The sequence below is a fragment of the Salvelinus sp. IW2-2015 genome, linkage group LG16 (genome assembly GCF_002910315.2).
Source record: "Salvelinus sp. IW2-2015 linkage group LG16, ASM291031v2, whole genome shotgun sequence".
Classification (NCBI taxonomy): domain Eukaryota; kingdom Metazoa; phylum Chordata; class Actinopteri; order Salmoniformes; family Salmonidae; genus Salvelinus; species Salvelinus sp. IW2-2015.
The window spans coordinates 37,000,561-37,022,104 of record NC_036856.1 but is presented as its reverse complement, the minus strand read 5'-3'; the positions used below and the strand labels follow the sequence as shown (position 1 = coordinate 37,022,104).

The 21,544-nt window shown below is 42.6% G+C and overlaps 1 protein-coding gene across 1 annotated transcript in view; it reads left to right on the top strand.

The window, feature by feature from the left end:
* The first annotated feature begins 976 nt into the window (after positions 1-976).
* The window catches only part of LOC111975490 (low-density lipoprotein receptor-related protein 8-like), a 230,363-nt gene continuing 209,795 nt past the window's right edge, over positions 977-21,544 (top strand). The window contains exons 1-2 of the mRNA XM_070447439.1: positions 977-1,137; positions 2,092-2,217. Of these exons, the coding sequence (XP_070303540.1) occupies positions 1,071-1,137; positions 2,092-2,217 (193 nt within the window). The 5' untranslated portion in view covers positions 977-1,070. The remainder of the gene's footprint in view (positions 1,138-2,091; positions 2,218-21,544) is intronic.

Sequence of the window (21,544 nt, the reverse complement as noted above, 5' to 3'; positions counted from 1 at the left end):
TTTGTATCAGCAACACGTCCATTTGGTAGAAACACACCACTGGTGGAAAAATGAACATATTTTCTTTATGCTGATTTTAGAGTATTCACATTCAAATCTGGAGCTTATTGGATGGAAACCTAGCTAATCACACATTATAAACCAATATGCATATATTGTAGGGCAATTCTCATCAGGTATAGACTGTCAGCATGTGCAAACAAGACAGTGTCTGGTTGTTGACAATGTTGGGCTGCAGTCCCCTTGTTGTGAGTCACGTATTCATTACTGTTTTACTGTAAATGTGTCAGTCCACAATTGCTCAATAAACTGTGTTTCTTCCAGTTGATTTGCCACTGACTGACTCCCCATAGGGATTGTGTGTAACTTCTTGGCTTGCCCTTCTGCTCCAATTCATGTCACGTCAAGCCCCAAGCTGATCCCTACTGTTCATCAGTGTCTAGGGAAACATCAACCCACGTTTTGATAGATATGGAGATTTAGAGAAATTATACAATCTGCACAGTCTAATTAATTAGAAATATAAAAATTGAAGTGTTTAAGTAAACTGTTGGAAGATTTTTCTTGATTCTAAAATTCTAAACAAAAACTGTATATCTTTCGTTATGTAGTTGTAAGATATGTTTGATATGAATTGATCACAAGTTGTCTGATAGATAATCAATGTAGGCTAGTGCCACACACAGCTCAATAAAACTAGTATTCTGGTTATTACTCAAATAGTATAGATGGATAGGAAAAGACTACATCATCTCCAGGAAACACACAGATCGAGAACATATTCTGTGAAATTATTTCTACCCTAATACTGTACTTTGAAGATGCTAGGTCAGTTCGCCAGCTGTATCGACTGATATGGTTTCCATGTGTTTAGTTTCACTACATTACCGCAGGCTCAATCCCTCCCATAAACGTCATTGATTCAAATTGCTACTGAGGCAGGGAGTCTCGAGCCGATCAGCCAAGCCAAGGCAGAGCGAGTGAGCGTTGCATAGCGAGGGGAAGAGGTGGTTTGCTTCGTTCAGTATTTTTTTAATGAACAAAACTACGAATCACCTCTTCTTTTAAAGATGTGGACAGAAGTCGGGAAGCTAATGCTCTTACACGTGTTACTATTGGAGCTCCACTCCACCCAAGGTAAGAATGCATTTTTCTCAATCTCATTGATTATGGGTGAGGGATATATTTTTCATTGCGAATGGGGAAGCGACGTTACAGACAGAACTGAAGAAACCAGTGTAGAATAGGCTAGATGCACTTCCTATTACCAATAGTCAYCACAAAGGTGGATTTAAGTTTACCTGCACTAAATACTATTTTGTAGCACATCCTATGCTCTGCTGTTGGTTACCTATTCCACAACATCATGAAACCAGTCTATGGTGACGTGAGAGCCTAGTAAATTACAATAGGCGGGAGGTAGCCAACATGTGCTTGAATGACATACGGAAGAGAAGGTAACCTAGCTTTGGGACACAATACACATACTCACAAAACCTAGGGATACGTGGAATGGAAGAGGTTGCAGTGTTGTTCCATCATTTCCTAATTGATTCAATACACTGGCATGCTCACTGTACATTTTTTATTCAGTCAGCATTATAATTTGAGTTGGTTTATAAGGCTGTTGTAGCCTACATTACATTATGTTGAACGGCAGCTGTCAACATTCACAACAACAAAAACATTCAGAAGTTAGGCTACAATAAAATTCAGAAACAAATTATGGCTGTTAGTCTAACAGTTGTAGTTTTGCATTCCAATTTGAAACGATTAGATTTTAATAATTCCCATATAGGCTTTTAAGTGCCAATTTAATTAAACTTGCTTTCCCTTTCTGTTCTCAATTGATGTTTTGCTCATCGCAGAGAGTACTCTGTTTTCCCCATACAGTGTTGTAGCCTAATAACAATGTACTGTATCAGGGTCAATTAACCATCACTTCGTATCCAACATTTAACCCATGTTTCAACATTGTATCAACAGAACTCTCTAAACCTTTATTGTAACAGTAGATCGATGCAACATTAATATCAAAGATTGAACACGATTTAATGTTTTCTTTACGTCTTTATCTTCTTCGGTCTACAGGGATTCATACCGATACGGATTGTGAAACGGGTCAGTTTCAATGCAAGAACGGAAGGTGTGTACCTACTCTCTGGAGATGTGACGATGACGACGAYTGCTCTGATAACAGCGATGAAGAAAACTGTCGTAAGTAACACCACCTGTCCAACTAATACTGCTGTGAGGTACATATGATCCCCATTGCAGAGCTTGGGCTTCAATAAGCATTGTAAATACGGTCACCAGAGCAGGTGTTGGGGGTTTTTACAATGTAATGTGGATATGGAGTTCACATTGCCACTGCTGAGTGGATGTGAATGCGGCTGTTTTCTTAGACATATTGTATTAAAGCTGCAATATGTAACTTTTTGGGGACCTGACCAAATGTACATAGAAATATGAGTTATAGATCTGTCATTCTAAGAAGTCTAAGAAGYTGTAGATCTGTTGTTCTATGTGTGCCATTTCTATACTTCCTGTTCTTCAGTTTCGTTTTTGCATCTTTTACTTTCGATTTTGTACACCAGTTTCAAACAGCTGAAAATACAATATTTTTGGTTATGGAATTTTTTTCCACAGTGGTTTAGATGGTACAATGATTCTCTACACAATGACTGCTTGTTTTGTCACATAAACTGAAATTAGGCACATCTTTCTTTATTTTATCAACCAGGAAATGGTGGAGCAATTTCTGCATATTGCACCTTTAACCCATGTGTTGAAAAATAATGATCTGAAACAGATAATTATTGATATCTGGAAAGTTAACTTAATTGGTACTTCAATTGATTTTGTCATTTTATAATGAACAAAATCTGAAGAGTTAGATTAGCCATTAAGCTAAATTTGCAGAGGGCCGCATTCGGTCTTCATCGAAGTTTGAAGGGCCGCACTGGAAATGTTTATATTTCTTCGCCATTTAAAATTAGCTAAAGCTATCCAGGTAGCCTAGTGGTTCGAGTGTTGGGCCAGTAACCGAAAGGTTGCTGGATTGAATCCCTTAGTTGAAAAGGTAAAAATCATCTGTCCTTCTGCCCCTGAGCAAGGCAGTTGAATGTTGATTAAGGCAGCCCCCCACACCTCTCTGATGCAGAAGACACATTTCAGTTGAAGGCATTCAGTTGTACAACTGACTAGGTATCTCCCTTTCCCATTGTTTTTGGAATTTTTGATGCTCCTGTTTGAATGTAGTCCTATTATCATTTCTACACAGTTTCGATTTGGTTTTAGTAATTTTAAAGTATATTGAGTTTGTTCACTCCCCATGGGTTAAAGGTGCAATATGCAGAAATCGCTCCACCATTTCCTGGTTGCTAAATATGTAATAGTTTGTCTAATTTCAGTTTATGTGACTAAAACAAGCAGTCATTGTGTAGGGAATCATTGTACCATCTAAACCACTGTGAAATATATTTTCCATAACCAAAAATATTGTATTTTCAGCTGTTTTGAAGATGGTGTACAAAACTGAAAGTRAAAGATACAAAAACGTAAACATAGAAATGGCACACATAGAACAACAGGTCTACGGCTTCTTAGACTTGCTGTCAATGAGAATGACAGATATATAACTCCCATTTCTATGTGCATTCTATTGTTTAACTCAAACCACCCGCTGGCAGGATTGAATCCCCCTGTGTTTGACACCCCTGCATTAAACATTTGTCATGCAGCTAATTGGTTGAATGGTTATATTATAGTGGTCAATTGATTAACGTCTCCCCATGTTATAGCCAGTARCAGCGCTGCAATGCGCACTCTTAATATTTGTGGTCCTCTGCACAGCGTGACATTTACAAGCGTGTCTAACGTTGATTGGCTACAGATGAGGATTATTGGCTATTTAGTGGAGATACTCGATGGAAAAGAGATTCATTTTTAATGAGCTGTTCTTGTGTCACAATACTGCAACATATCTATAAACTGACATTTACAAGCTTGTCTAACATTGTTTGGCTACATATGAGGATTATTGGCTATTTAGTGGAGATACTCGATGGAAAAGAGATTTGCTTTTAATGAGCTGTTCTCGTGTCACAATACTGCAACAGATCTATAAAAATAGCTTTTGTCCTGAAGTGGGTTGATCTTGTTATTTGAAGGGCAGTGCCCTCAATTACAAATACAGGGTTGTTCCCTCTAGCCCAGGGGAGAATGACTGCCCCCTCTCATTGATGCACGGAAGTTGAAGGCAGACTGGGTTACTGCAGGCATTGTTAGCAGATAACAAGATCCTGAGTGGCGCAGCAGCCTGTGGTTCGATCCTAGGCTGTGTCACAGTCAAACGTGACTGGGAGCCATATAAGACGGCGCACAATTGGCCCAGTGCCGTCCGTGGTAGGGGAGGGTTTGGCCAGGTTGGCTTTCATTGGCGCATCACGCTCTAGCGACTCCTTGTGGCAGGGCTAGGTGCCTGCAAGCTGACTTTGGTGGTCATTCGAACAGTGTTTCCTCCGACACATTGGTGTGGCTGACTTCCAGGTTTAGTGGGTAGTGTGTTAAGAAGTAGCGCGGCCAGGCGTGTCATGTTTTGGAGGACGCATTACTCAACCTTTTCTGAGCCCATTGGGGAGTTGCAGCGATGAGCCAATGTCGTAATTCGGGGAGAAAATGGGGTAAAAAATAAGCTTGTGGTCATACCACCCTGAACATGCCTGATCTCATCTGATCTCGGTAGTTAAGCAGGGTCCCACCTGGGAATACCAAGTGCTGCAAGCTACATTTTTATATATTTTTTAATTTGTTAAAAAAATATATATATTAAAAAATGAAAGCAGTGCCCTCGATTGCAAATACTGTGTTGGACATGTTCCCTCTAGCCCAGGGGAGAATGACTGCCCCCTCTGTATGCACGCTTCGAGGCAAACAACACTATAGCATGCATGAGAAGACTTACTGTTCAAGATGACTGTGTGATCACGCTCGCCGTAGCCGATGTGAGTAAGACCTTTAAACAGGTCAACATTCACAAGGCCGTAGAGCCAGACGGATTACCAGGACGTATACTCCGAGCATGCGCTGACCAACTGGCAAGTGTCTTCACTGACATTTTCAACCTGTTCCTGACAGAGTCTGTAATACCTACATGTTTTAAGCAGACCACCATTGTCCCTGTGCCCAAGAACACCAAGGTAACCTGCCTAAATGACTACCGGCTCATAGCGCTCATGTCTGTAGTCATGAAGTGCTTTGAATGGCTTTTTGTTGCTCTTTTATTGTTTTATTTTGGTAAATATTTTCTTAACTCTTATTTTTCTTAACTGCATTGTTGGGCTTGTAAGTAGGCATTTCACGGTAAGGTCTACACCTGTTGTATTCGGCACATGTGACAAATAAAATGTGATTTTATTTTATTTGAAGCACGGAGGTTGAAGGCCGGCCGGGGTACTGCAGGCATTGTTAGCAGAAAACAGGTTTCCTCATTATAGTGAATAGAAAGATGGCAATCTTTGTGTAAATAAATAAAACGTTTGGAAGACAATCATGGTACCAATAAGTGCTTCTAATACACCAGATGTATGTTCTTGAAACGATTATTTAAAAATCACACATAGAAGAAGTTCTAAGGATAATTTAGTTGCTAATGGCAGCCTGCAGTACCCCTGGCCGGCCTTCAATTTGAGTTACTCAATAAGAGGGGGCAGCACTGAGCTAAATCAAATCAAATCACATTTAATTGGTCACACACACATGGTTAGCAGGTGTTAATGCGAGTGTAGCGAAATGCTTGTGCTTCTCGTTACGACCGTGCAGTAATATCTAACAAGTAATCTAACAATTTCACAACAACTACCTTATACACACAAGTGTAAAGGAGTGAATAAGAATATGTACATCTAAATATATGGATGAGCGATGGCCGAGCAACATAGGTAAGATGCAGTAGATGGTATAGAGTACAGTATATACATATGAGATGAATAATGTACGGTATGTAAACATTATATAAAGTGGCATTGTTTAAAGTGACTAGTGATATGTTTGTCACATCCAATTTTTTATTATTAAAGTGGCTAGAGATTTGAGTCAGTATGTTGGCAGCAGCCCCTCAATGTTAGTGATGGCTGGTTTAACAGTCTGATGACCTTGAGATAGAAGCTGTTTTTCAGTCTCTCGGTCCCAGCTTTGATGCATCTGTACTGACCTCGCCTTCTGGATGATAGCGGGGTGAACAGGCAGTGGCTCGGGTCGTTGTTGTCCTTCATGATCTTTTTGGCCTTCCTGTGACATCGGGTGGTGTAGGTGTCCTGGAGGGCAGGTAGTTTGCCCCCGGGTGATGCGTTATGCAGACCTCACTACCCTCTGGTGAGCCTTACGGTTGTGGGCAGAGCAGTTGCCGTACCAGGCGGTGATACAGCCCGACAGGATGCTCTCGATTGTGCATCTGTAAAAGTTTGTGAGTGTTTTTTGTGACAAGCCAAGTTTCTTCAGCCTCCTGAGGTTGAAGAGGGGCTGTTGCGCCTTCTTCACCACGCTGAGGCACTTAAAACTTTCCATCTTCTCCATTACTGTCCCGTCGATGTGGATAGGGGGGTGCTCCCTCTGCTGATTCCTGAAGTCCACCACCATCTCCTTTGTTTTGTTGACGTTGAGTGTGAGGTTATATTCCTGACACCACACTCCGAGGGCCCTCATCTCCTCCCTGTAGGCCGTCTCGTCGCTGTTGGAAAATCAAGCCTACCACTGTAGTGTCGTTTGCAAACTTGATGATTGAGTTGGAGGCGTGCATGGCCACGTAGTCATGGGTGAACAGGGAGTACAGGAGAGGGCTGAGAACGCACCCTTGTGGGGCCCCAGTGTTGAGGATCAGCGGGGTGGAGATGTTGTTTCCTACACTCACCACCTGGGGGCGACCCGTCAGAAAGTCCAGGATCCAGTTGCACAGAGCGGGGTCGAGACCCAGGGTCTCGAGCTTGATGACGAGTTTGGAGAGAAGGTTCCTCTTGTCCAGATGGGTTAGGGCAGTGTGCAGTGTGCAGTGTGCAGTGTGTAGTGTGATTGCGATTGCGTCGTCTGTGGACCTATTGAGGCGGTAAGCAAATTGGAGTGGGTCTAGGGTGTCAGGTAGGGTGGAGGTGATATGATCCTTGACTAGTCTCTCAATGCACTTCATGATGACGGAAGTGAGTGCTACGGGGCGATAGTCGTTTAGCTCAGTTACCTTAGCTTTCTCGGAAACAGGAACAATGGTGGCCCTCTTGAAGCATGTGGGAACAGCAGACTGGGATAGGGATTGATTGAATATGTCCGTAAACACACCAGCCAGCTGGTCTGCGCATGCTCTGAGGACACGTCTAGGGATGCCATCTGGGCTGGCAGCCCTGCGAGGGTTAACATGTTTAAATGTTTTACTCACGTTGGCCGCAGTGAAGGAGAGCCTGCAGGTTTTGGTAGCGGGCCGTGTCGGTGGCACTGTATTGTCCTCAAAGTGAGCAAAGAAGTTGTTTAATTTGTCTGGGAGCAAGACGTCAGTGTTCGCGACGGGGCTGGTTTTCTTTTTGTAGTCCGTGATTGACTGTAGACCCTGCCACATACGTCTCGTGTCTGAGCCGTTGAATTGCGACTCTACTTTGTCTCTATACTGATGCTTAACTTGTTTGATTGCCTTGCGGAGGGAATAGCTACACTGTTTGTATTCAGTCATGTTTCCGGTCACCTTGCCCTGATTTAAAAGCAGTGGTTTGCGCTTTCAGTATTGCGCAGAATGCTGCCATCAATCCACGGTTTCTGGTGGGGGAAGGTTTTAATAGTCACCGCGGGTACAACATCACTGATGCACTTGCTAGTAAACTCGCTCACCGAATCAGCATATACATCAATGTTGTTGTCCGATACTATCTGGAACATATCCCAGTCCACTAGATCGAAGCAATCTTGAAGTGTGGAATCCAGCATCCCTGTAATTGCTAGCCTGCAACGTAATTTCCTGGAGTAGCTCTCCATGAGAAGCCATCTTAACCCACTTCATTTGGATTCAATGTGCTTAGGAATGAACGGTGTCATGTGATTGATGGCTTTGTCCATTCATATATACAGTCATTGCTCTAACCACAAACAGGTCAATGACAGGGATGCTGGTCCCCAAAAAGCTTAGACAATATCAAACATTATCTCCCCTCTCCTTGTCCAAGTGTCAACCCGCCAGCCAGACTGGGATGAGATTTTTCTCTGTCTGCTTTCACTCTACCAAGTCATCTCTCTACATCTCTCTCTTCCATCGCACTCCTCTCTCTCCATCTCTCCCGTCCCTTCTTCTCCACTCCTTGAAGGCATGTTTCCTCTAGCCAATGAGAGCTGGGTGGCATTTCATGGTGCTGGCTCCCAGGTTTCCTGTGCCATGTCTGGTGCTTTAAAATGCCAGGATCTTAGAAGGTATGCATGGTAGTCAACCTGGAAGAGRGGAAAGAAGAGCGCCAGGCCAAGGAGGCTGTGCCCACTTGTTTAACCCCCACAAAGGGCATCAGCTGACCGGTTGGAGATAAATCCAACGGCACGACTGGTTGCCAAAGGGATGACCACTGGCGGCTCACCAAGCTCTCCAACAGATGCCAGTACTGCTTCCAGTGGCTCCCCAAGCCCCACATTGCCAGCTAAAAACACAACAGAGGAGAGGGAGACWGGGGAGAGAGGAGGAGATGGGAGAAAAAAGGAGAGKACAACAGAACAGAGGAGAGGAGATGGGAGAAGAACAGACTAGCAGAGAGGAAATCAAAGAAAAAATAAGGGCAAGTGAAGACTGGAGGAGAGGTGAGGGTAGAAGAGAGGGAAGAGAAGAGGAAAGAGGGGAGGGAGAGAGAGAAGGACAAAGTAAGTCATATTGGTAAACAAACCAAGATTTACCAGAAGAGCAGTGGCCCCTGACATTTTGTCTCCCCCCATAACAAAGTGTGCTCTACAACCAGCACACCACCTCTAGGCTCCCTGCCTTGCCGACCCCATCTCCTCTCATACCTCTAGCCTGGTCACAACACTGTCAAGAAGCTCATTTAGCCCAGTAAACTGGCCYGGCAGCCCTTTCTCAGGCAGCACACTAGTCTCCCTCTCTCCTGTGTCACTTCCAATATGACCCGTCTCTGTCTCTCTGTCTCTGTATCAGTGCCGGGCCCCTTTCCCTCTCCACAGAGATTACACACAAGCGTCCTCTAGCCGTCTGCATTAGAATAAATCCTGCTAGATTGGGTGTATTTTGTGTCTCTCCTCCCTCTCCTCCCTCCTTCCCTGCGGCTCTGTGTCTCTCCTCCCCCCAGCGTCGTTCGCACCAGCCTGAGGGGATTCTGTATAGAGTTAGATTTGTTTCTTTATTCTGTTTACCATGATCTGTGCGTATATTCAACATGATTCGCAAATAAAACTAGTGATCTGTGAATATATACAAATATTTTGTAAATTAAACCACAATCCATAAATATGTACAAATATTTCACAAATAAACCATAATTTGTGAATATGTTAAAATATTTCACAAATTAAACCATAAGCCGTGAATATGTCAAAATATTTCACAAATATTCACCATAAGTCACACATAAATCCATGAACTGTAAATATATTCAACATAGCTCACAAATAAAACTACCATTTGAACAAATGTAGAATGATTTGTGAGCAAATGTTCAGAAATACCTAACATTTACAACTGTGGAATGTGCATTTGACCATTCARAAAGTGCTTGTGGGTGTGTATTTTGTGCTTACAGAATTTTTTGACAAATTTTCCGCCTGTCATTGTATTACAAACCACAATTATTTGGCTTCAGATGGGAGTCAGATGGGAATCTCCATTCATTAGGATAAACTTTGTGTCACATGACGCCCAGAGTGATGGCATCAAGGCACTCTCATTCTACCATTTCTTGGGAGAACACTATCTAGTTAGAATATTTCTTAACAACACCTTCATGAGATATGAGTATAACATTTATTTATTCAATCAATCAATCACATTTTTTTATAAAGCCCATTTTACATCAGCAGATGTCACAAAGTGCTTCTACAGAAACCCAGCCTAACACTCCAAACAGTTTGTAATGCAGATGATGTTAAAATGTTCAACAAATTACTTTCRTATGAATGTTAAATTCGATCATTGGGGCATGTAACGCTGAGTGTGTGTTTTTGACATCAGCCCACTAGCCAAGCTAATTAGCAAACGTTGGACACTACCGATAGCAAGCAATCTCGTCAGCTGTTTAGGCGAACAACCAAAGTTAAATTAACTAGTTCATTCAGTAATGTGTCAGTTAAGAAGAACCGCTCAGTTTTAAAATCCTGAATTGGCGATCTGGCTAGCCAACTAATGAGAAATGTTGCATATCATATTTTTCAGTATATMATTTGTTTGCAGGACAAAGCACTCTTTCCTGACTGGTGTGGAGGTAAGAACGTGGAACATTATCAGACTAAAAACTTCAGCTAGGTGTTTTCTACTCCATGTAGGCCTGGTTTTCAAACCATGCAGCAGCTAGTTAGCCACTCCCAATGCTTTGTGGCTGTGCTTTGCCTCTTGAGTCATCTAACTACGATCAGGTGGCGTGCAGCTGCAATCCGAACTGATGATTACTTGTGTGCTGCCAGCTGTGGGCATGTGGGCAGGATTGRAATTAATTCAACCTTCATTTACGTTGTGACATACTGAAGTGAAAAACTCTGTTTTGGATGAGACTGACTTTATGACCAAAATTATCCTATTTACACTTTGTAGTCAGTTTTGCCAGTAGAATAAATGTTTCTGACTCATATCGATGCCACATAGGCTGTTTTCTAAATGAGACGTTGGTTTTTAGGTGAAGTTGCTCTTTACCATTCTATTTATTTCTCAACCACGTTTCCCCAACAAGGAAAATAAGAAAATAGTACTATTCCAGTTCCACATGATGGTAATCTGACTGATGTAGACTAATAATACCTAGTTTTAATTTTCACTACTCCCTCCCTCCCTTTTATTTATGTGACCCATGGCATTGTTTCCCTGTCCAAGCAGGTACAGTATTCCAGTGTGCATCTGGCTCCACCAGACSCACCCTCAGTGCCGACCGCGGTGCAGCGTGTCCCTCTGTCTCCTTGGTGATCAACCCCAAGTGTAACAGCTCTCGTTGGTGGTAGAAAGAGTAGACCAAGGCGCAGCCTGGAAAGTGTTCWTGATTTTAATTWAAAAAACACTCAAACAGAATAACAAAATYGAAAACGCACAGTTCTGTCAGGCAACGGTAACTAAACAGAAAACAAGATCCCACCACCTAATGGTGGGAAAAAGGGCTGCCTAAGTATGATCCCCAATCAGAGACAACGATAGACGATAGACGATAGCCTCTGATTGGGAACCACACTCGGCCACAAACAAAGAAACAGAACACATAGAATTTCCCACCCGAGTCACACAATGACCTAACCAAACATAGAGAATAATAAGYATCTCTAAGGTCAGGGCGTGACACCAAGTGCCCGTATGTGGAGGCCAGTAGGGATTAACACGGGTAAYCGGGATCCCGGGACCCAGGAMCACTCTTCACATTTCCTGAAAAAATKAAATGACAAGACCAGGGAAATTAAATTTTCCCCCAATGTTGCACTAATGCAATTCCACAAAATACACAACATGTGCAGAAGCAGATTGGTAATTTTTTTGTTGCATATTATCCAAACAGGTTGTCGTGTGGAAGCCTTTAACCTATAGCGTATTTACTTCACACAAAGTCGCCATAAATTCAAAGCACACACATAATTGACACGGCCGGACTGCACACGAGACTCGAATGCAGTTAAATTTTTTGTTCTGATGAGAACTCTAGATCCCGGTCCGACACAAACCTGGTGAGCTAAAGAACGAGCCCAGGCCTGGTCCGACATAACAGAAATTAAATGAGCCGGAAAAAGCCTGATTTCTAGAAAACAGTAGGCTATAGTGATTTAAACTGKTGTTGAGAACAAYGTGGCGGAGGCCGGCAGCARTGAAGAGACGAGGAAACAGACATTGAAGGGCTTTATAAATACATTTGATTTGATTTGATTTGATTGGGCCATAGAAAAAGAGCAGAGAGAGGAAAACTCACCGTCGTTATGATCAACTGAATGATGAAAATATTGGAATAAAGTAGGCTAATGGAATTGAAGGCATGTATCAAATTGTTGCTTCTACGGAAACTGGATTATACCTAGATTCACCTAGATTATAATTGCAGCACCGTTTTGATTGGGACAGCGCCATCGCGGTGCTTTGAGACAAACTTGGGGGACTTGTCTAGATAAATCAAATCAATGTTTTCACTGAATATCCATTTGGATATTTGTTAACAATTAGGCTGATCAGAAAATTTTGCTAGCATGTTATACAAGTGKACTTTGCTCTTCACTCRCGTAGTAGCCTGTCCTACTCCTRATCAAAAGCTTGTGACTTGTCTGATAATCAATGTGATTTTGTTTCAATGAATGCCTGTATATTTGGTTCATTGATCTCTGGCTRGACAAGTGGAAGTGGTAGCTCATCTATCACGGATCAGGATTATTTAGTAGTAATGTTGCCTAAAYCAAGTGTATTATTCATCTATTGACTCACATAGKAGCCTTATATAGAYCCTAGGCTATTCTCCTATCATCCCAATCCAAAGTCCTGACTCCTGTCTCAAAGTTATTCTGTCATTACTAAATATCAGTTTCACTTAATGTGATATCTTTACATAGTGGCGCAGCCATGACGGCAATGTGGCGCAGCGACCATCTTATTTTGGGAGAACCCTGGGAGACCCTATCATGGTTTTAAACACTTTAAATAGCCACTTCTGATTTTTACGGTATTTCCCGGTACTCTCGGGATAAATATGAATTATTCCCGGTATTGAAACTTGGTAGATTTTTGGGAAAATATTCATCCCTAGAGGCCAGTGGGCAGGTGCTCCTTGACTGCCTCACCAACTGGAATAGCGTAAATCGACGACAGTGCTAGAACATGATTTTGATTTGTTATTTGTTTTGATAGTGCTTGGTGAATGTTTAAAATGTATTTTGTATTATTAGAAGAAGACAAAAGTTGTGTGTGTCGCTCCTAAGTGTTACCAGGGTATACAGTATTACCAGAAGTGCACACAAGGRTCGCTATTCTTTTGACACACATAACAATTTGGACAAAAGGGATCTTGATTGAATATCTCTGCTGTAACCAAGAAGCTTGATCTTGACATCTAGCCACTTAGCTAGCAAGTTAGCAAACCAAATGTATAGCTGGAGTCCTGAGCTTAGATTTCTTATAGTCATACTTAACTTATAAATAGTGTAGCAGGCTCAAGGGTGTGTGGTTTCCACGTCACCAAGTTCAATAACAAATCATGCACCAGAATCGCAAATAGATTGTAAATGGGGAGTTTATTAGGGATTCTGGTACACTGGGGAAGAAGGGGGAATTCACCAATCACCTCACAGTCCACAAGCCGTTCTCTTTGTCCGTTCCGTTTTCCAGGGGTAATCCTYACACTCKGGTCCTCAGCCAGTCCCGAACACCAGGGAGGTAGTCCGACAGTCCAGGTCACAACGGGTAATCTCACATATATTGCTCTCTCTTCTTCCACTCTTCATCATGCACTTGGCTCTCTCCTACTCTGCCCCTTTGTGCAGGCTGCTTCGTCTTTTATCCCCAAGGACTCCCTGGCTTAACGTTGGGGCAGGAAGTCCATATAAGGCTCGGAGGTGGAGCCAGCGGCCTGCCCGATATCTCCCCTCAATTACCACTCCCCTTACCTCTCCTTGCCGTCTGCCACAATAGTTATAAGCAGTGGCGTAGCATGCCCCCGCTAGGTGGAGGTTCCCCCAACTTTTTATCAGTATTGAAAATCATACCGTCGGTATTTCAAAATACCCCAGTATAAATGGTATATCATCCAAGCCTAGTGAGCATGTATGGGTTGAATGGAGTGGCATTGAAGAGAGATAGGACTGTAGCGCCATCATGATCGGTCTACTTTCCCAGTTTGTTAGAAATGCGTCTACCTTTTGATTGTCAGGTGCTGGCCAACCTCTCACTGTTCGTCACAGAAATTAGGTCTGCATTTCAAAATGAAACGTCCCTCTACGCCANCCTAGGCTATTCTCCTATCATCCCAATCCAAAGTCCTGACTCCTGTCTCAAAGTTATTCTGTCATTACTAAATATCAGTTTCACTTAATGTGATATCTTTACATAGTGGCGCAGCCATGACGGCAATGTGGCGCAGCGACCATCTTATTTTGGGAGAACCCTGGGAGACCCTATCATGGTTTTAAACACTTTAAATAGCCACTTCTGATTTTTACGGTATTTCCCGGTACTCTCGGGATAAATATGAATTATTCCCGGTATTGAAACTTGGTAGATTTTTGGGAAAATATTCATCCCTAGAGGCCAGTGGGCAGGTGCTCCTTGACTGCCTCACCAACTGGAATAGCGTAAATCGACGACAGTGCTAGAACATGATTTTGATTTGTTATTTGTTTTGATAGTGCTTGGTGAATGTTTAAAATGTATTTTGTATTATTAGAAGAAGACAAAAGTTGTGTGTGTCGCTCCTAAGTGTTACCAGGGTATACAGTATTACCAGAAGTGCACACAAGGRTCGCTATTCTTTTGACACACATAACAATTTGGACAAAAGGGATCTTGATTGAATATCTCTGCTGTAACCAAGAAGCTTGATCTTGACATCTAGCCACTTAGCTAGCAAGTTAGCAAACCAAATGTATAGCTGGAGTCCTGAGCTTAGATTTCTTATAGTCATACTTAACTTATAAATAGTGTAGCAGGCTCAAGGGTGTGTGGTTTCCACGTCACCAAGTTCAATAACAAATCATGCACCAGAATCGCAAATAGATTGTAAATGGGGAGTTTATTAGGGATTCTGGTACACTGGGGAAGAAGGGGGAATTCACCAATCACCTCACAGTCCACAAGCCGTTCTCTTTGTCCGTTCCGTTTTCCAGGGGTAATCCTYACACTCKGGTCCTCAGCCAGTCCCGAACACCAGGGAGGTAGTCCGACAGTCCAGGTCACAACGGGTAATCTCACATATATTGCTCTCTCTTCTTCCACTCTTCATCATGCACTTGGCTCTCTCCTACTCTGCCCCTTTGTGCAGGCTGCTTCGTCTTTTATCCCCAAGGACTCCCTGGCTTAACGTTGGGGCAGGAAGTCCATATAAGGCTCGGAGGTGGAGCCAGCGGCCTGCCCGATATCTCCCCTCAATTACCACTCCCCTTACCTCTCCTTGCCGTCTGCCACAATAGTTATAAGCAGTGGCGTAGCATGCCCCCGCTAGGTGGAGGTTCCCCCAACTTTTTATCAGTATTGAAAATCATACCGTCGGTATTTCAAAATACCCCAGTATAAATGGTATATCATCCAAGCCTAGTGAGCATGTATGGGTTGAATGGAGTGGCATTGAAGAGAGATAGGACTGTAGCGCCATCATGATCGGTCTACTTTCCCAGTTTGTTAGAAATGCGTCTACCTTTTGATTGTCAGGTGCTGGCCAACCTCTCACTGTTCGTCACAGAAATTAGGTCTGCATTTCAAAATGAAACGTCCCTCTACGCCATGTATCCAATCAGAGCTGAGACGCTACCTACTGCAGCACACTCCAGTGCACATGCGGAGTCTTCAGACCCAGGCAGGTAAGTTGGGAAGGGTGCTCTTTCCTTGTTATAAGAGACATATACACTGAGTGTATAAAACATTAGGAACTAATATTGAGTTGCACCCTGTTTTCCCATTAGAAAAGCCTCAATTCGTCAGGGCATGGACTCTACAAGGTGTGGAAAGTGTTCCACAGGGATGCTGGATCATTATGTTGACTTCCCACAGTTGTGTCAAGTTTTCTAGATGTCGTTTGTGTGGTGGACCATTCTTGATAGACATGGGAAACTGTTGAGTGTGAAAAAACCAGCAGCGTTTCTTGACACACTCAAACCGGTGCGCTTGGCACCTACTACCATACCCTGTTCAAAGGAATTTCAATCTTTTTTCTTGCCCATTCTCCCTCTGAATGGCACACACACACACACACAATGTCTCAATTGTCTCAAGGCTTATTAATCCTTCTTTAACCTGTCTCCTCCCTTTCATATACACAGATTGAAATGGATTTAACAGGTGACATCAATAAGGGATTATAGCTTTCACCTGGATTCACCTGGTCAGTCTGACATGGAAAGAGCAGGTGTTCCTGATGTTTTGCACACTCAGTGTATAAAAACATTAGGCCTTGAGACAATCGGAGTCAGGGATTGTATGGTTTATATTTCTAACACGTTATTCAGTTCAATCACAAACACATGAAGTGGCGCTGTAATATGGGTGCTGGGCTGCATCAGCATGGAAAAACGAATACAAAACCTCTATCACGTTTAAGGTAAGACCCAGTGGAGACTGTGTCAAAGTAACACTGTTTATTACAGCAACAGGGGCAAAGGTACAGGACGGCAGGCAGGCTCAGGGTCAGGTCAGAGGTCGGTAATCCAGAGAAGTGGGGCAAAGGTACAGGACGGCAGGCAGGCTCAGGGTCAGGTCAGAGGTCGGTAATCCAGAGTAGTGGGGCAAAGGTAGAGGACGACAGGCAGACTCAGGGCAGGCAGAACGGTCAGAACCGGGAAACTAGAAAACAGGAGCAAGGAACAGGTGGGAGCAGGGAAACAAAACGCTGGTAGGTTCTACGAACAAAACGAACTGGCAACAGACAAACAGAGAACACAGGTATAAATACACAGGGGATAAAGGGGAGGATGGGCGACACCTGGAGGGTGTTACACAGAACAAGACATTTGAAATGCCCTGTTACTAACCAATATTATCAAGTTTATAAGGGCAATTCCACAGTAACACAATTACGCTGAGACTCGGTTTCCACTTTAAAATGTAAGCCAAACAAATACCATTGATTTCAAAGTTTACCAAACCATACAACTCTATGCACACAAACTTTGTTTAACAATTTCCACAAAAACTATTACTGGAAGAACTATGCAAATGCAAACTTTGGTAAACGAATTACGGTAAAATCTCCCTCCGGTTTTTATGCAACTCGGAATTAAGATTGAAAGATGTCTGCAGAAAGAATGGGCTGTCAGGTATGACATCACACCTTGAGTTTGAAAAGATCTCTTTTGGTTATTGAACTACAGTAAGGGAAGGGGATTTACATCCGGTAACAGAATTACGGTAACAGAATTACATCATGGGTTGCATAATTATGGATATGAATGTCATTCTTCACGTTTCACACGTTTGGACATCGCAGCACAGCAGAGCACAGTAGAGTACAGTGCAGTAGAGCACAGCAGAGCACAGTAGAGTACAATGCAGTAGAGCACAGCAGAGCACAGCAGAGCACAGTAGAGTACAATGCAGTAGAGCACAGCAGAGCATAGTAGAGTACAATGCAGTAGAGCACAGCAGAGCACAGTAGAGTACAATGCAGTAGAGCACAGCAGAGTAAAGTTCAGTACATTAGAGTATAGTTCAGTACATTAGATTACTTTTGACATTTGAAAACAGCTAATACACTGATTTCGGTAGTGAACTTTCCCATTCACATTCCCTTTAAAAAGCAGGGAATGTTAAGGAATGCACTTCTAAAGATACGTTATAGAAATCGGAGAACACTCACCTATTTCTCTAGGAAGCGGTGCAGGGGACATTGAAGAGTGTGTGACTCTTGGGGTAGACCTGCTTAGTTGAGGCCAGCTAAGAGGGAGACACACAGAACAACCCAAACTTAAAGCCTGAAAACTGAAAGTGGTACAATATTACAATTCATCTTGACATTTTCTTTTGACTGTGCTGATCTTCAGTAATGAATGATGTACAGTGCAGTATGTATATGTCTATTCTAATAAGAAAAGAGCTCCCTACTCAATTTCGCTGCCTGGGTCTGAAGACTCCATGTGCACTGGAGTGTGCTTCAGAAGGTAGAGTCTGAGTGCTGATTGGATGCATGGCGAAGAGTGCTATTCCCTTTTGAAATGCAGACCTAATTTCTGTTGACGAGCAGAGTCAAAGATTGGCCAGCACTTGACAATCAAAAGGGAGACGCAATTCTAGCAAATTAGGAAAGTAGATCGATCAAGATGGCGCTACAGTACTATCTCTCTTCAATGCCACTCCATTTAACCCATACATGCTAACACACAAAGTACACCCTTGAAAATACACAGACATACACGGACGCACACACACACACACGCACGCACACACACACACACACACACACACACACACACACACACACACACACACACACACACACACACACACACACACGTGTGTTACTTTGTGGCACTGTGGTCGACTAAACTCTCTTCCAGTTGGTGAGGCAGTCGAGGAGCACCCACACAGGGGCACCTGGGGTTGATCACCAAGGAGACAGAGGGACACACATTGCACCGCGGCCGGCTCTGGGGGTGGGCCTGGGGGTGGGTCTGGTGGAGCAGGGTATTGTAAGTGCTAACTGCTTGGACGGCAAATTATTTTCATGGGTCACTTCAATAAGAGGGAGTAGTGAACATTTTCTCAAAGTGGCAAGTAAGCTTAATAAACAAACTAGGTATAATTAGCTGACGTCAGTCAGATTACCATCATGTGGAACTTTGAATAGTATCAACTTCTTATTTTCCTTGTGGGGGAAACCTGTGGTTGAGGAAGAAATATAATGGTAAAGAGCAACTGTCCCTAAAAACCAACGTCTCATTTAGAAAACAGCCTGTGTGCATCGATATGAGTCAGAAACATGTATTTTACTGTTAAAATTGACTACAAAGTGTAAATTAGGATAATTCTGGWCATAAAGTCAGTCTCATCCAAAACAGAGTTTTGTATTTGAGTATGTCACGACGTAAATTAAGGTTTGATTCATTTCAAKCCTGCCCACAGCTGACAGCACACACGTAATCATCAGTTCRGAGTGCAGCTGCACGCCACCTGATCGTAATACCCGTGGTAAATGTGGTTACACTTTGGATATCCCTGTGGGGCTCGCTAGGGACCATAGGTCAATTACGCAATGTACATGGGACAATGTTAAAATTCCAATAGCTACAAATTTCAATGATTTAAAAACCTAAAACCAACTATAAATTGTAGAAAAGCATAGGCAAATATCTAAAGCATTTAATGAGAAAGCTAAAAGGTGTGCAACATGAAAGTAATGTCTCATTTACATTGTATAATTCATTTATTGACCGTCCCTAACTAGCCCCGGAGACATGCCATCCAAAGTCAAACCAACTTTGCCACGGTTGCACACCAGCCAGCTGAAGCGAATCGGCGAAAGATTTTGGCTATCTCTTCCCGACTGCGAACAAACACACGAGACACACACATCAAACCCCGAAACCAACTCACGTTTGAATTCAGTCATGGCGGCTAGCATTTCTTATTGAACCAGATCTAAAACGAGGCTCAGCCGTTCTAATCGTTTACATCCGGTTCAGCCSCCCTTTAAGAATCTGCATCCTTTAAGGTAGACACAGGGCACTCGAGCTGTAAAACAATGGCTTGCTTATAGCACCAGAACCTTTTTCAGCAAACCTTTCTAGTTCACATTGCTGGTGACTTTAGGTGACATGACTCATGACCACTACAAAGTAGTGCCACCAACAACACAACTTGTAACAGTTTTTTCAGAGTGACACAGGATTGATAATTGATTCGATAAAGTGTAAATGATGATACAGGTTTATAAGCTGTGAACTAATATTAGAAGTCTACATGCACACAAAGGTCTCCATAAGTCGCTGTAACATTCTTGATATCACTGACAACTTCAACAGAGAAGCTGTATTTAACTGAAAGAAATAAATCAATTATGGCACACTAGCTACAGTATTGTGTTTTGTCTGTAATAATAGCTATAATCTGTTGTTTTGTCTGTGATAGTAGTCAATAGAACAATGATGGGTTCAATGCCCTCTTGTCCAGCTATTTTAGACATCCGGAAGCAATTTGTGAGTGTTTACTTGACTACAGTCCTGGAAAAGGCATTGCTTGCAAGCAAGACTACTTGGAACAGAAAACAGTTAGCTGAATTTTAATCTGATAATGTAAAAATGTCTTATATCCACACCAGTCAGGAAAGAGTGCTTTGTCCTGTAAACAAATCACATATTGAAATATATGATATGCAACATTTCTCATTGGCTGGCCAGCCAGATCACCAGTTCAGGATTTTAAAACTAAGCTGTAGTTAGTTTAACTTTGGTTGTTTGTCCAAACAGTTGACGAGATCGCCTGCTATCAGTACTGTCCAACATTAGATAGGTAGTAGGTAGCTAGCTTTTTTACATATTTACGGATTATGGTTTAATTTGTGAAATATTTTTACGAATTTACAGATTATGGTTTTACTTACGAAATGTAAAAATATATTCACAGATCAGAGTTTTATTTGCGAGTTATGTTGAATTTAAGCATGGATCGTGATAGACACACTTACAGAATAAAGAAAAAATGTAGCTCCATAATTTAGTTCCTGCTGCCCTGAGAGACAGAGAGCGGGAGGGAGTGCCACAGACATAGACAGACACACGTTAAACATAGAAGCAGATTCAAACTTTGTCTGGGTTATTTCAGTACAACACAAGTCATTTTGGGGAAAATCAACACTAACTATTTATTAGATTTGTCATTATATATTGTAAAACAGTTTTATAAACAATGTCGCTCTGAATGATATCGGATGATGCCGGTTATGTATGTGTTATATTTATCCTCTTAGTGTGAACAGATGCCCTCCCCCCTCTCTTGTATGGTCATTGTTCTTGCAGTGTGGTCTCAGTCTCACAGGAACACAATCAAACTGAGTGGGTCTGAGGCAATGACAGACTCTATTGTAGCCAGAGATGAGCTCTCCACAGATCACGCCTCTCATTGTGAGTGTGTGTGTTTGTCTGTGTCGAGCGTCAAACACACTCTCTCAGCACACAGTAATGCCAGGAGAAATGCCAAACATGCATATCACATTCTACCCTGGACTCAAAAATGCATATGACATTCTACCCTGGATTCAAACATACATATCACATTCTACCCTGGATTCAAACATGCATATCACATTCTACCCTCGATTCAAACATACGTATCACATCCTACCCTGGACTCAAAAATGCATATCACATCCTACCCTTGACTCAATCATGAAGGGAAGCCCCCCACACACACACACTTTACAACAGGGGTGTCAAACCCATTTTGCCCCAGGGGCCACAATCGGTCTTTAGAGAGGTCCGGCTGCACTTAAAATGTGTTATATTTCCTCTTCTGTCCATGGTCCTGTTATTGAGAACAGGAAGTTCTGTTCATGGTCCTGTTATTGAGAACAGGAAGTTCTGTCCATGGTCCTGTTATTGAGAACATCGTCTTTTTAACATAGCCGTAAACTAGACACTGCTGGCACTATTTAGGCTGCTTAATATCGTCCCGATTCCCGATAGTGTTACCGATATACCCATCTCGTGCATCCCA